A 14371-nucleotide genomic window follows, 5' to 3' on the forward strand; every position below is an offset into this window, starting at 1 on the left:
CAATCCCTATTAATTATGTATAGTGGTACAGATAAAATGAAAGGGCTTTCAGTACCAATGGAATATGTGCCATTGATATGCTTGTCTTCGTGTGTGACGAGAGCTCTGTTGCTCAGTGACTGAACAAATTTACTCTCCTAAATATCTTATGTGGCTGTGTTTGTAACAAGAATCGCTCACCAAGGTGAAGAAGGGCAGTCTTACCTATCACAATGTTATCATTATGTCCAGTTTATTTTCAGAGCTTGTTTGTGCCTCAGAACTTACATTTATTTTCAGGTTTGGCTGGATTTGCCAGTTTATGTGCTACTTTACGAAAATGTCAGTATATTTTCCTACTGCAAGTCTGGCTGATATTGAGACAATGGTGCATCTCAGTAGGTATGACAGTGATAATGGCTTGTACATGGATGGCTGATAAAATGGTTCATGGCATGAATGTGCTGAACGTGCCACTAGAACTTAAGTTCAAATTTGTGAGTTATTTTAAGCTCTTGAAATTTTACTCATCATTAATACCAGACTTTCTGAGAGGGAGAATTTAGAATTACGTTATGTATCAGAAAAGGAAACTCAGTCACTCCTGACACTGAAAGAACATTTGAATCTTATCTTGATTTTTCTTGTTGCTTGCCTAACTGCTTGAAACCTGTGGCAGCATGCCATTAGGCAAATGTGTCTCAGAAGATACTATGTTAATAATCTCCTATCCCTTTAAATTTTAATGACTCGGGACTTACCACCAAGGTAAGATTTCTAAACAGGTGATATTGGGTCAGCCAATAAAACAGAAAAACGCACCATGACAAAAATGATCTCATTACCTATAAACTTTAAAATGATGAATTAGCCACTTGAAATATGACTTCCTGAGTGGTAAATGGATCCCCAGACCTTGTCTGATATCAATCATCTTTTTTTCCCTTGTCCTTTGTGATAAATCTTCTGTTAATTTAGGGTTACAAATGAGTTTTCTATACCCTTAAGCCTTATCAACCTATGCTCTCTAGAAGAGGTGACGTTAAATAGGAGAAAATTAAACAGGAAGGGCAGGTCACTCACCCTAGGATTAGAGAGAGCAATAAGGCTAAGGTGGGTCTCTTTCATCCAAGGTCTGCATGACTTGCCTTTCCTCTTCAGCCTTCCGCAGGATGTCCTTCTCTCCTCCTTAACGAAGAAACTATTAGTTCTGAAAGCTTGATAGAGACCAAGTGACATGATGCAGTAGTTAGCACACTGGGCTCACATTCAAGAGGATGATTGTTCTAATACCCATCCAGCAATCCACACAAATGCTGGGATGGTTCCTTTGAAAGGGCATGGCCAATTTCCTTCCTCAGTCTTCCCTCATCTGAAATTTGTGCTCCATCTCTAATGACCTCATTGATGATGGGATGTAAACACTAGTTTAGCAAAACTAGTATTTTTTAGTTAGGTTATATGTCCTTTTTTACTTTTATAAGTATCTGTTAGCAATACTAAACATTCCACTTCTGAAGGTAGGTATTGGCCACCAATAGTAAGTATTTTAATTGTTCTTGAAGCTCAAGTTCCACATGTCTCAGAAGAAGTGTTACTCCTCCATCATGTTCTCGAATATGTAGAAAATTTTTATTATGAATAAAGCGATTCACCTTCCAAATGAAATGCACATTAGAAGTTTATAGAAGACTCTTTGCAGAAATTGGTGTGGCCACTTGTTGTTAGTATCCTGGCATAGAGGGTATGATAGTTTTTCTGCTTATTTCCAGACTGTTCTATTCCAGATATTATTCTTCCAATTTTTCCCTTTACCGTCATGAAGAAATTGTTTAAGTTTCCGAAAGCTAGATATTAAACTGTGTTCTTTAGCCTTTGTGTCTACTTCTCTTACTCTGGCTGTTCTCCTTTCAGTTGTCAGTAGATTTTCATTCCTCATAGTTTTCAAATATTGTTTCTACTAAATTCTGGCTTTCATTTTAAAATAATTATTATACATCACATCAATAAACAAATTAATTCCTTAAGATTTTTTAAACTATGTCATATAAAATATACTTTAATCACTTCCTTTAGCTTGCACCATTTTTAAGTAAAATTGCAATAACCACTTTCATTAAAAATACATAAAATGTTTGGTCTACTTTATTATAACTACTTCAGAACTTATAATGCATCAAAATGAATATCCTGTAAACAAATGCCAACATTTAAATTCATTTGCTTTACTGTAGAGGATGCAATTTAATGTTCATGTTTTACACCAGAGAAGAAGAGGTACGATACAGAGTGACAGTACATCAATTCTTTACAAATTAGAGGAGGCATCACCAATATTTCCACTTATATTGATATACAATCCATGTATAAAAATATAACAATCAAACTATTTTTAAAAACAAGCTTCTACACAAAGAAATTAAAGAGTTTGCAACACATTTATATACAAAAAGAGATTCATCTAGTGTTGCAATGTTTACTGTTCCACAACCAACAGAGCAGAGGTTACCGGAAGCCAGGATCCTTGTGCTGCTCCACCCGTGAACGCTCCAACAATGTCTGCAACAGCACCAGTGTAGAAAAAAGTAGTACTCTTACAAAGAAACAGACGATTATGTTTGAGACATTGAAAAAGCTGTGCCTCAGTGTACATATGGTGATGCACCTTTCAGTGACAGCAGTTCCTAAAAGCAGAAAAACCAAATAATAATAAAGATAAACTGAAGATAAACACAAAAGCAGAAGCAATAAATACAACAGAAGGAGATATGTAAGCCCATAACGAGTTATAACAAATTAAAGAAAGCAAAGAAACAAGTAATCCTTAGCAAATTAGCAGAAAAATGTGTAGTAATTCTGCTTACATGAACCCCAATGCCCTGAAGGGTAAATCCTTGCCGAAGCGTGGTTAGACTTCGAAACATGGCCCCAACAGGATCCTTTTGGAAAACAAATAAAGATTTCACAAAATGATTAGATGTTAGGAATCTTGGATTGTTTATGCATAACTGAAACAATAACTTAAAACACTCATATACCCATTCGCCTACAATGAAAGCCACAGTTGTCTTGGCAGTTTTATTTATTGCACTACAGTGATGAGTACAGCCACCAAGTGCTACAGGCACATAATGAAGTTCATCTGTAGTTCACTGCTTTTTCTTATAGTTTTGTGGACATACCAGTAGGATGCATATTTGTAAAACTAAGCCCACAATCCAAGCTTAGAAGTGTTTAATTGTTTTGGGAGTTTAGTGACTGATAGCTCTTTTCTGGCCCATACGAAAGAGAAGCTGTGACAATTTGCCGATTTTTGAAAGAAACTGATGTTTTAGGGATTCAAGCAATGATGACTGTAAATGATACGATGAAAAATTACAAATAGTATCATCCTTGACAATGGGGAAACAAAGTATGCAACAAAGAGTGCTCATAAAAGAAATGTGTGCTGATGTGCCTATAAAATGTGTTGCAGACTGTTGAAAGGCAAACGATTGGATTTGGAACAGTGTAGTGAATTGTCCTGAAATTGATACCTGTTCTTTGATATCTGAAATAAGAACTACAGTTGTCTGAAGTTTGGGGTAAAATACTTCAGAATTTAAATCAAATAAATTTCTGACAACACCATTTTTTGAGCCAATTCCATGAGAAACAACCTTTTATGCATCCAAAATATTGCTTTCTGATTCCAGTGACAACACAAGCTAGTTTCCTGTAACAGTGGATGAACTGAAGGCACACTTTCTACTTTACATCCTTATGTCACAGACAATGAAAACTTAGGAAGTAAAGCCAGTCTTTCACAGTTGCTTGGTAGATTTCAAAGTCGTATGTTCCAGGAAGAAATGTCAACATCGATGAAATTTATGGTCAGAGTTTTGTAAGTCTTCCAAAGAGAGATGTATTTGGTGTAAAGGTGTATAAAGTATATTCTCCAGGAAACGGATGCAGTCATAATCTCAAGATATATACTGGAAAGAAAAAGGAGAAAGTAGTGATTTGGCTGTCAGATTTCCAGTCATTGAAAAAGTTGTGCAGTGGGATTGGGGGAGGGAGGGGAGATGTTCTTCTGTTATCAGTGCTTCGTAATAGACCATTGTATGCTGAGCTGCTTAAAACTGAAAGTACAAAGTTTGGACACAGTTGTTTTATTGATTACAACCAAGTAATGGATGGGGCTTAATATATGATCAGCATCTATCATCTTATCCTCTAATGAGAAGATTTGTCAAGGGGTATAATGTGCTATATTTACACTTTCTTTACATAACAAAACTGAATGCAAACATTGTTTGAATCCAGCACCTAAGAGCACGAAGTCCACTAAGTTCTGGTATAATGTGCCAGAGCAATCCTTGAAGGATGTCATCATCTCTTACTACATCTGTAAGCAACAACCAAGAAAAACAGGAAACCCACTAAGGTATCAGGCAGTGATTGGGGGCAATTACTTCATGTGGACAAATACTTCTTTGTGTACCATATATTAAATTACTGTGTGTGAATGTTTGTCATATTGTAAATCCTTAACAACATTCTGTAAATAGTTTTGTGTATGTGAAAAACAAAGAGTGAAAATTATCATAATCATAAGGCAAATTTAATTTCAAAAAGTTGTAGGCGAATGGGTCAAAACTATAACTACTGTATCAGAGATGACCCACAACATTCCAAACATACGTCAACAATTTATTATCAGTCTTGTAACTGGTAATATTGCTTCAAAGTCATGAATATTTATAATTAATTCTTTGTTTATATGTAGGAAAGTTCTGGTAGAATGTAAAAAGTTTAGGAGTCAAGGCCACAACTATCCAAAAAGCAGAGGCATTGAGTGAACAACAGATTTCACAGTAATTGTTTTTTTAGTTAGAGTACAAATAGACAGACACAAACACACACCCACACACACCTGTGCCCATACATAATGCCAGTTGGATGTACAGTACCAGTGATGGATTTCGGCAGGTGGACTAGTTTGGGGTGGGGGTTGTGTCAGGTGGAGTGTGTAGAGGTGGGGAGAGGTATGAGGCAGGGAGAGAAGTTGGGGGGTGAGTAGCTAGTGACTCAAATGGAGGCAGCCAGTTTACCAGGTAGGAATGTGGGTTGGCAGGTGCATGGGGTAATGCTCTGTTACCAGAGTCTGTGTGGAACGACACATGTTGAGTGTGACATGGGGATGTGAATTGGCGGGGTTAACAGGATAGAGGAAGGGGAAACTGTTGGGTGGAGAGTGTGGGACATTGGGTTATTGGAGATTGAGACCAGGATGACTACAGGAGCAAAGCATGTGTTGTGAAGATAACTACCATCTGTGCAGCCCAATGAAGCTGGTGGTGAAAACAAGAACCCAGATGGCCTAGTTTGTGAGGCAGCCATTGAAATTGAGTATGTTGTGCAACTTTGTTCTTGGCAACAGTTTGGTAATGGCAATTTCTCCTGGTGGACAGCTGGTTTGTAGTCGTACTGACATATAAAGCTGTGCAGCGTTTGCAGCAGAGTTTGTATATGACATGGCCATTTTCACAGGTGACCCAGCCTGACAGGATAGGCTAAGCCTGTGATAGAACTGGAGTAGGAAATGCTGTGTGGGTTGATTGGGCAGGTTTTGGAACTTGCTCTTCCACGGGGATATGATCCCTGTGGCAAGGGGTTGGTAATGGGAGTGGCATAAGGATGGATTAGGATGTTGCATAGATTGGGTTGGTGACAAACATCACTTTACAACGAGTGGGAAGGATCTTAGATAGGATGTCCTCATTTCAGGACATGATGATAGATAATCAAAGCCTTGATGAAGGATATGGTTCACCTGTTCCAGTCCATATTGGATGACAAGAAGGGTGATCTTCGTAGCTGATTCTTGGGGGTGGTGGAGGGAGAATATGGCATGGGAAATTTGTTTGCAGACAAGCTCTGTAGTTCTGCCAATGAAGGCCTTCATGAGACCTCCAGCATACTTGGCAAGGGAGTTCTCATCACTACAGGTAAATTGTCCATATATGGCCAGGCTGTATGGGAAGGATTTTTTGGTGTGGAAGGGATGTCAGCTTTCGGAATGAAGGTGCTATTGATGGTGGTTTTAATGTGGACAGAGGTGTGGATGGAACCATCAGAGGGGTGGAGAAATGTCCAGGAAGGTGACACTTTGAGTTTAGGAGGATAAGGTGAAGCAGATGGGAGAGATGGTGTTGAGGTTGTGAAGGAATGAGAATAGGGTGTCTTGGCCCTGAGTCCAGATCTTAAAGATATTGTCAATGAATCTGCACTGGAGGTTGCCATGTGGGCACTCATGGCTGTGGTCCAACCAGTTGCCTGAAACCTTGTCACCCACATCAAAGATACTGACCACTTCCCCACTGACTCTCCAACATCCCCATCCCTTTACGCCCTGGGTCCCCAATCATCGCTGTTGATGCCACCTCCCTGTACACCAACATACTCCCGTGGCCTTGCTGCTATCATACACTACCTGACCAATGTCCTTCAGACTCGAAATCCCTAAACCATTCCTTATACAACTTACCGACTAGATCCTGATGTACTAGTTTTCCGTTGAAGGGAATCTACACAAACAAATCTGCAGCAGTCATGGGCTCCCACAAGGCACTCTCCTATGCCAGTCTGTTTATAGGCCATGTAAGGGAAACCTTCATAGCCTCCCAAAACTCCCACCGCCAGCCTGTTTCAGTTTTATTGATAATATCTTCATGATCTAGATTCAGAGCCAAGACACCCTATACCCATTCCTTCATAACATCAGCATCTTTCCCATCTGCTTCACCTTGTTCTCCTCAACCTAATGTACCAACTTCCTGGACATTGACCTCCACCTGTCTGATAGCTTAATCCTCACCTCTGTCCACATTAAATCCACTAATCCCAGACAGTACCTACATTTCAACAGTTGCCATCTCTCCCGTACGGCCTTGCCATCCAAGGATAACATATTTGCAGTGACGAGAATTCCATTGCCAAGTATGCTGGATGTCCCATGAAGGTCATCACAGACAGACACTACCCCCTAATCTAGTCCACATACAATTTCCCATGCCATATCCTCACACACCTGCAGTCCTCTCACCACCCCTAAGAATCAGCTACGTCATCCAGTATCACCCTGGACTGGAACAACTAAACCATAACCTTCATCATGGCTTTTATTATTTATCATCATGCCTGAAAATGAGGGACATCGTACGTGACATCCTTTCCACTCACCGTAAAGTGGTATACTGCCATTCACCCAACTTACACAACATCCTAATCTGTCTTTGCACCATTTCCACTCCCAAACTCCTGCCACAGGGATCATATCTCTGTGGAAGAACAAGCTGCAAGACCTGCACAATCAACCCACACAGCACTACCTACTCTATTTCAATCACAGGCTTACCCTCCCCCTTCAGAGGCTGGCTACCTATGAAAATGGCCATTTCATTTACCAACTCTGCTGCAAATGTTGCACAGCTTTGTATGTCAGTATGACCACCAACCTGCTGTCCACCAGGATGAATGGCGACCATCAAACTGTTGTCCCAGTGGCACAACATGCAGCTGGGCATTACATGCTCAATTTCAATGACATACTTCTCTCCTGTAGTAGTCCTGGCCTCAATTTCCAGTAACCTACTGTCCCCACACTCTCCACCCAACAGTTTCCAACTCCTGTAATTCCAGGGGGTAAGAATTACCCCCTGCGAATTCACATCCTCATGTCACCCTCAACATGTTCCGCTCGCTACCGATTCAGACAACAGTGTGTTAGATGCCTAGTATCTGCACCTGCCACCTCTCCCTCCCACATTCCTAGGTGGTAAATTCTACTCACCACCAATCCCTCTCCCTGGCTCCTGACCCTCTGTCCCGCTACCCTCTCCACCATAACCCAGTGTTCGTGCCAAAGTGCAACACTGGCGTTGTAAATCCAACAGATACCATGTAGAGGGCTTAGACGTGTGTGTGTATGTGTATATGTGTGTTTGTGTTTGTAGCTCAAGAAAGGATTGCTCTGAAAGCTAGTTTTTATGTATGTGCTTAACAACAAGGCAATGCTTCTGCTTTTTAGTGAGTGGTCTTCTTTATTCCTAAGGTGTATATAATTACTGTCTTAATTACATGAATTTAGAACAAAATATACACAAGTGAAAATCAAGAAAAATATGCAATAATATAAAGGAATGCTGAAATTCAGTTCTTCTCATTCTTTGAGTTTATGACGATACAGAAACGTGCAGAATAGTAAACGTAACAATTCTCGTGGCGCCCTTATTTGGGGAATTAGTTTTCTAAATGAAAATGGAGGAAACAACTACAGACCAAAGTAGTTAACTCTAAGCAGCTGTAAGGAGGAACAGCAGTTGATTTTGTTTTCTGACAGTAGATTTCGTTATCTGAATTAATCTTGAATAGGAAGAAAGATGGGCAGTAAGATGACAGAAGTAGTAATGAGGAATAATATGTCACTGGCTATTCTATGTCATATAACAGATAAAAGACAATTGATTCTTAGAAAACTTAAGAGTCTGAAATATAGTTTAATGTTACTTTTGCTTTATATGCATAAAAATACAGAAGGTGTTTCACGAGGAACAGTAATTATTTTGAGAGGTGGTAGTTCAGAGTAATTTAATTAAAACATATTATAACAGGTGTCCAATTTTTATTGGTGACAGAGATACAGCTGTTAGAATGTAACCTAAACAGTTTCTCACAGAATGTATTTAGCAAAAACAAATTATTGAGTTCAAAGTTGACTTTCATAAATTTTACATTTGGCTTCAGTGCACTTTTGAGTTTGCTTGACAACACCATGAGGACACATTGGCATTTTTTACGAGGGCAGCACTACTCATAATCACAACAGTAAAATTGTCTCTGATGTTTATTTTTTCTTTGTAGACTTTGCCTTTAGGCCAACCCCACAGACAAAAATGCAGAGGGATAAGATGCAAGGTCTTGGTGGCCATGAACCATGACCATATCTGCCAGCCCATCTTCTGGGAAATTCTAGGTTTAGATAAGATGTCACCTGATTACAAGAATATGTAGGAGCCCTGTCAGCATGGAAGAACATACCCTTCCTTTTTTCCAGTGAAACTATTCCAGCAGTGCCGGATCATGATGGTGGATTTAGGAAAGTGTAGATTATGGGGCCCTGGAAGACAATGCAGTTACACAGCTGGTCTGATCAACTGATTGTCTACCATGCCACACCATACATTTACAGAGAAGCACTATTGAAAATGTTCCTCCATAGAGGCCTGTGGGTTGTAATCGGACAAGTGATGTGTTTTACTGGTACCATCATGAGTGAAAATAGCTTCATCAGTAAACAGTATTAATGGGATAATTCATCAACATGCGATTAGCAGACAACAAATTGTAAATTCCACTATATTTTTAACTTGTTAAATGCAACTATTTCACTGTGACATAAAAATTTAATACTTCCAGTTGTAAACATTCTATATGTCATCATTTTTGTTTGTTTTTATCTTCTGTAGAAGTAATATCTGCTTAAATCGTGACGTTCACTTGTCACCTGATGATAGCCTAAAAATCCAAAAGCTGCTTCACAACCAAATAAATATAACTGTGTTGAAAATTAGGAAATTGTTTCCCGTTTAATATTGTTAGATAGCCTAAAAATCCAAAAGCTGCTTCACAACCAAATAAATATAACTGTGTTGAAAATTAGGAAATTGTTTCCTGTTTGATATTGTTATCATACTCTGTGAAGCACTGACAAAAAATTCAGATAATGTTATAAGGAATGTTTAATATGAATTAGTCTATACTACTGCCTACTAAAATATTTACTATTTGTCCTGAAACATCATCTGTATTATGTGAATTAGTGTTTTGCAGAACACAATTTTCCTTTAGAACCAAGTATATAGTACTCTGTTTGTGTCATAATAAAATAGCTTTTACCATGTTTAGAACTGGACTTACATAAAAAGTGAATATCAGTATTTTATCGAAAAACTACCTGTGATTTCTCTCCCTTGATCTTGCAAGCCCTTCAAGTGTAATACCATTCATCTGAGAAAAATTATGGTTTGGATGTCTTCATGTATGATCCCTACTTGTCATGTATCTATTTCTGTTCAAGTGAACCATCTAAGAGCAAACCTTTAATTACATGCAAGGATCAGAGATTTTTGTGTAAACCCTTATTGCTTCATGCAACAAATATGTTCATTGTGGTTCTTCTTTTTCTATGTGGTCTCAGAAATACCTGTGGTTCCTGCAGCATTATGGTTATTCTGTCTCTACCCTCTCCTGAAATCCATTTCAAACAGTATCACACGTGAAAGTTTGGGTTGGTCAGGGGAGAGTGCATAGATAGCCGAAGTGGTCAAGGTGACCACTCATGATAAGTGGGAAATTTAAGTTAGTGCCCTGGTCTGGCACAAATTTTCTTATGGCACTATAGTGTGTTTAAAATTAGTTGTGACTTTTGACAGTTCAGTGCAGAGCTAGTCGAAGGAAGCATAGTTGCCAGTGTGTGCTGAATGCGTCAGCATTTGACTATAATGCCAGGCCTGCTCAGCACGTAACCTGTCAGCTGTGCAAGCTGGCAAATCTGCAGTCTTTTTCAATCAATTTTAAAGAAACTATACGGTAATAAACTCTGAGTCTCACACATCTTATAGCTTCATTCGCCAGTTTCATGATGAATTACCTGTTATTTCGTTAATGGTCATTTTTTTGTAATATATCGGTATTAGCTAAATTACTGCAAGAAATTCTAAAAACTTTCAGTGTAAAATAGGGTTGCTATGAATTTGCGTTTGATGCATGTTAAGTTGTATGTTGCGGCATACAAAATTGAGGTAACAAATTAAATTGGTGTTTAAAACTCGAAGGATATCACTATCTGTCTCCAGTGTTGAGAAAATGGAATGTATGTAAAGGGCTCCCATCATGAATGCACTTGCCAGCAAAAGAGCCAAAATGAGACATTCATAAGTTCCCCGTATCTTACAAACGGTCTGAGATATCAAAACAAGATTTTGGCAAATGAGAGTACACAAAGAGAAGAGTATTTTGCCATATGATCTGTATGTGAAACTTCCATATCTACCGCAATATTCAAGCAACAGCAGATTTTTGTTTAATGAAGTAATGTAATTTTGAAGGAGCATCAATAGCCTGTGAAAAGACAATTGCTGTGGGTTTTGCAAAAATGTAAGTGAAGAAGCTGCACGTTTATACTGAAAAGGATTTCCTCACAACTATTGATATGTCCTGCTCTCAGTTGCTAGTTTAGAAATATGCTGTTTTAGGATTCTGCCACAATTTCAACTGCATTAGAATGTTAGTGAGAAATATACCTGTAAACTCTGCTGTGTTTAGGCAAAAGAAGCAATGTTAACACAGCAACAAGAGATATAGTGTGTCACTTAAAATGTGACACAGTCCTTTTATGAATCCATGTCTCCTTAACTACATTCTTGGTATGGCTGACAACTTGAAACCAGTCCTGTGATATAACATTTGCAATGACTTCTTTTGTCAGCATTTCGACCTCACTGAGCTTAAATTTCTTGTTGCTTTTTGCCACATTAATTTTCACCTAGGCCCATATATTCTCAGTTGGATTTAAAAGAGCATGATACAGAGGAAGCCCGATTAAACTCTACTCTTTAGCGTTAGCCATTTCGATGACCTGGTAACGTGGAGTTTTTAGCTTGTACAGTACTACAAGTTCCATTAACTTCACCTTACACAAGCTAGGTAAAATTTTATCCAGTCGAACATTTCTTTGTACCCAGAGAAAAATAGCCATATTCCTCCGCTGCATCATTAAAGCTTTATCCATTACAACCATCAATTGTCGAATTGGGAGGAATATTTTGCAACAGAATATTATATTTACAGCTGGTGAACATGTCCTTGGAGAACCCATTTAATTGCAAATATCATGTTCATGTGTGCTGCACTGTTGTTATTAATGCAACTCCAACATCGAAACACTCATTCGCAATACCCTGATGACTGTAGAACAATTCAACACCAGAAAATATCACTTATAGCGAGAGCTGATGAACATAGGTGCCTCTAATGCATGACACCACATGTTGCTATTTATCCACAGTGTGGCAACAGGGCCGACTAATGAATCGAACTGCTGGCGGTATGGCAGGGAAAGCCGGCTTGCCATTGGTGTTACCTCGTCAATGGCATCATGTCCTCTACGGTGAGAGAAATGTCAAAAGTTGCAACTAATTTTAAATGCACTATAACAGGTAGTACAGGGAGGGGCAAATAAAACTGGCCTGGATGAGCAGATACGATTGGATGGGAATGTATGCGTATAACCACATCCCGTGACATGCACACCACGTGATCCAAACCAGTTCAGAGCGTAGTGCAGGCTGTGTCAGTGGGAGTGTGGCAGCACAAAGGGGACGATGGTACTCACAGTGGAGCAGCAGGTGTTCATTGTGGAAAGTTACCTGACAACGGAGTGTATATATACATAAAACAGCTGATGTTGAGGAATTTGCAGTCAGCAAATATATTTTGAAGTAAAGCCATTTTGGGTTTTATGCTGGTCTTTGTACTGACCAAGCAATATTCTCTTTTCACAGTCAAGTGCTGAAGGCCATTAAAAGAAATGTTTCCAATAGGTATTTTTTGTGATTTCTCAAAAACTCCTGGTTGTGTAAACCACCAAATCCTTTTGAAAAAGACTGATATTATGTTTTAGGTGGTAAGTTTCTTTGCGGCTTCAGTCCTTCCCAAAGGAACAAGAGCAGACTGTAGTACTGAATGGCTCATCTTGAGAACTCATGTCATCTGAGTGGGCCGCCTTAAGTTATGGTGTGCAAACTGGCTTGTTTTAGGTATGCTGCTATTTCTTATTTTCATGAACTAACTCCTTTTTTTGTTCTGATTCAAAAAGTAAATTTACCCTTTTTGTCATAAAAACCTAGAACAAAGTTTTAACTGAAATTTTAAAATTGTTCTCTTCAAATGGTCCCTTAACCAATGTTGATAAAACCTATTACATGAGGTTCCATACACCACAAAGAAATCTTGAAGAAATTAGCATAAAGTGTAGAAATCAAACAGTACAAAAAGTTGAGGATATAAAATTCCTAGGTGCTTAAGTAGACAGCAAATGTAATTGGTCAACTCACATCCTTCATCTTTTTAAAATATGCAACTTGGTCGTATTTGTGCTATGGGTTATTTCTTCAGTGGCTGAAGTAGATACTTCCTATTTTGTCTAGTTTCATTCATTAATTTCAGAAAGCAATCAGAATAACGAGTGAGTGATGTCCATCATAGGCAGTGTTTCGATAGATGGGGATCCTTACCATGTCCTCACAGTATATTTTTTCCTTGTTGACCTTTGTCTGTGATAACTTTTCTATTTACAAAGACAGTAGCAAACATCATGACTACAACACAAGAACCAAAAACGGTAAAAATCTTGATCTGGGTGAAAAATGAGTTTATTACTCCAGCATTAAGCCGTTTAATGCACTCCTATCACATATCAAATGTCTTCATAAACAGCTTCTAGAATTCTCAAAGAGTACCTAGTAGAGAAATCTTTTTATATGACCTATGAATTTGTGAAAGGAAATGACTATCACTCCTGAAGTTACAGTTGTTTTAGAAAAAATTTTAATTAATTTTATTGTGAGCACTAACATACATAAACATGTAATCGAAAGTGGGGGCTATCTTTTTGCTTATGTGATTGATGATATAGCAGTGTCTTCAGTTATGTTTAATGACTTTGTTTAACATATTTGAAGGTTTTTTCTCAGTGTTTTGTTCTTTGTTTTTGTGTTAGTTATATTAAAAAAGTGTATAATACATATACCGCATTTATTCAATTGTGGATCTTAGTTCCTACAAGTGGTGACCCCGAACATGGCAGCCAGTAAGCAAATCAAGAGTGGGATCACTTCATGTACTAACTTGGACACCACACCTCCAAAAACCTTATCAGCTGTTTCAGAAGACCTTTAGACTATTCTAGAACCAGTGTTAACTTTTGGCAAAGTACCGGGCAGTTCACATGTTGTGCAGCTTGTGAATATTTCGCCACCAAACTGCATCATGCCTCTGGCACTGCATAGTAAATTTGTTGCACCACAACAGCCTGATCTTTGGTTCTGGCTCCTTGAATTTTCCTTTGAAGCCTGTGGATGTTGTGCACAACAAATATACACACATCAAGAGCAGTGCGCTCCAACGAGTGTGCAAACCTATAGACATCCACATTCAACAAGTGCTGCAAGGTGGAACTATTGATGATAAGGCCCGTTCCATTTTTTGCCTGACCAGGGTTTCTCATGCCACGCACATACAGATTTGAATGGGCCAGTTACCTTTCACAGTGAAAAGCACAGTGATTTCC

The 14371-nt window shown here is 38.6% G+C and overlaps 1 protein-coding gene across 1 annotated transcript in view; it reads right to left on the reverse strand.

Moving 5' to 3' along the window:
- Window positions 1-2142: 2142 nt before the first annotated feature.
- The window catches only part of LOC126252336 (transmembrane protein 117-like), a 559109-nt gene continuing 546880 nt past the window's right edge, over window positions 2143-14371 (reverse strand). The window contains exons 14-15 of the mRNA XM_049953223.1: window positions 2844-2918; window positions 2143-2538 (exon numbers count right to left, since the gene is read on the reverse strand). Of these exons, the coding sequence (XP_049809180.1) occupies window positions 2485-2538; window positions 2844-2918 (129 nt within the window). The 3' untranslated portion in view covers window positions 2143-2484. The remainder of the gene's footprint in view (window positions 2539-2843; window positions 2919-14371) is intronic.

This window comes from Schistocerca nitens, chromosome 4, assembly GCF_023898315.1.
Source record: "Schistocerca nitens isolate TAMUIC-IGC-003100 chromosome 4, iqSchNite1.1, whole genome shotgun sequence".
Lineage (NCBI taxonomy): Eukaryota > Metazoa > Arthropoda > Insecta > Orthoptera > Acrididae > Schistocerca > Schistocerca nitens.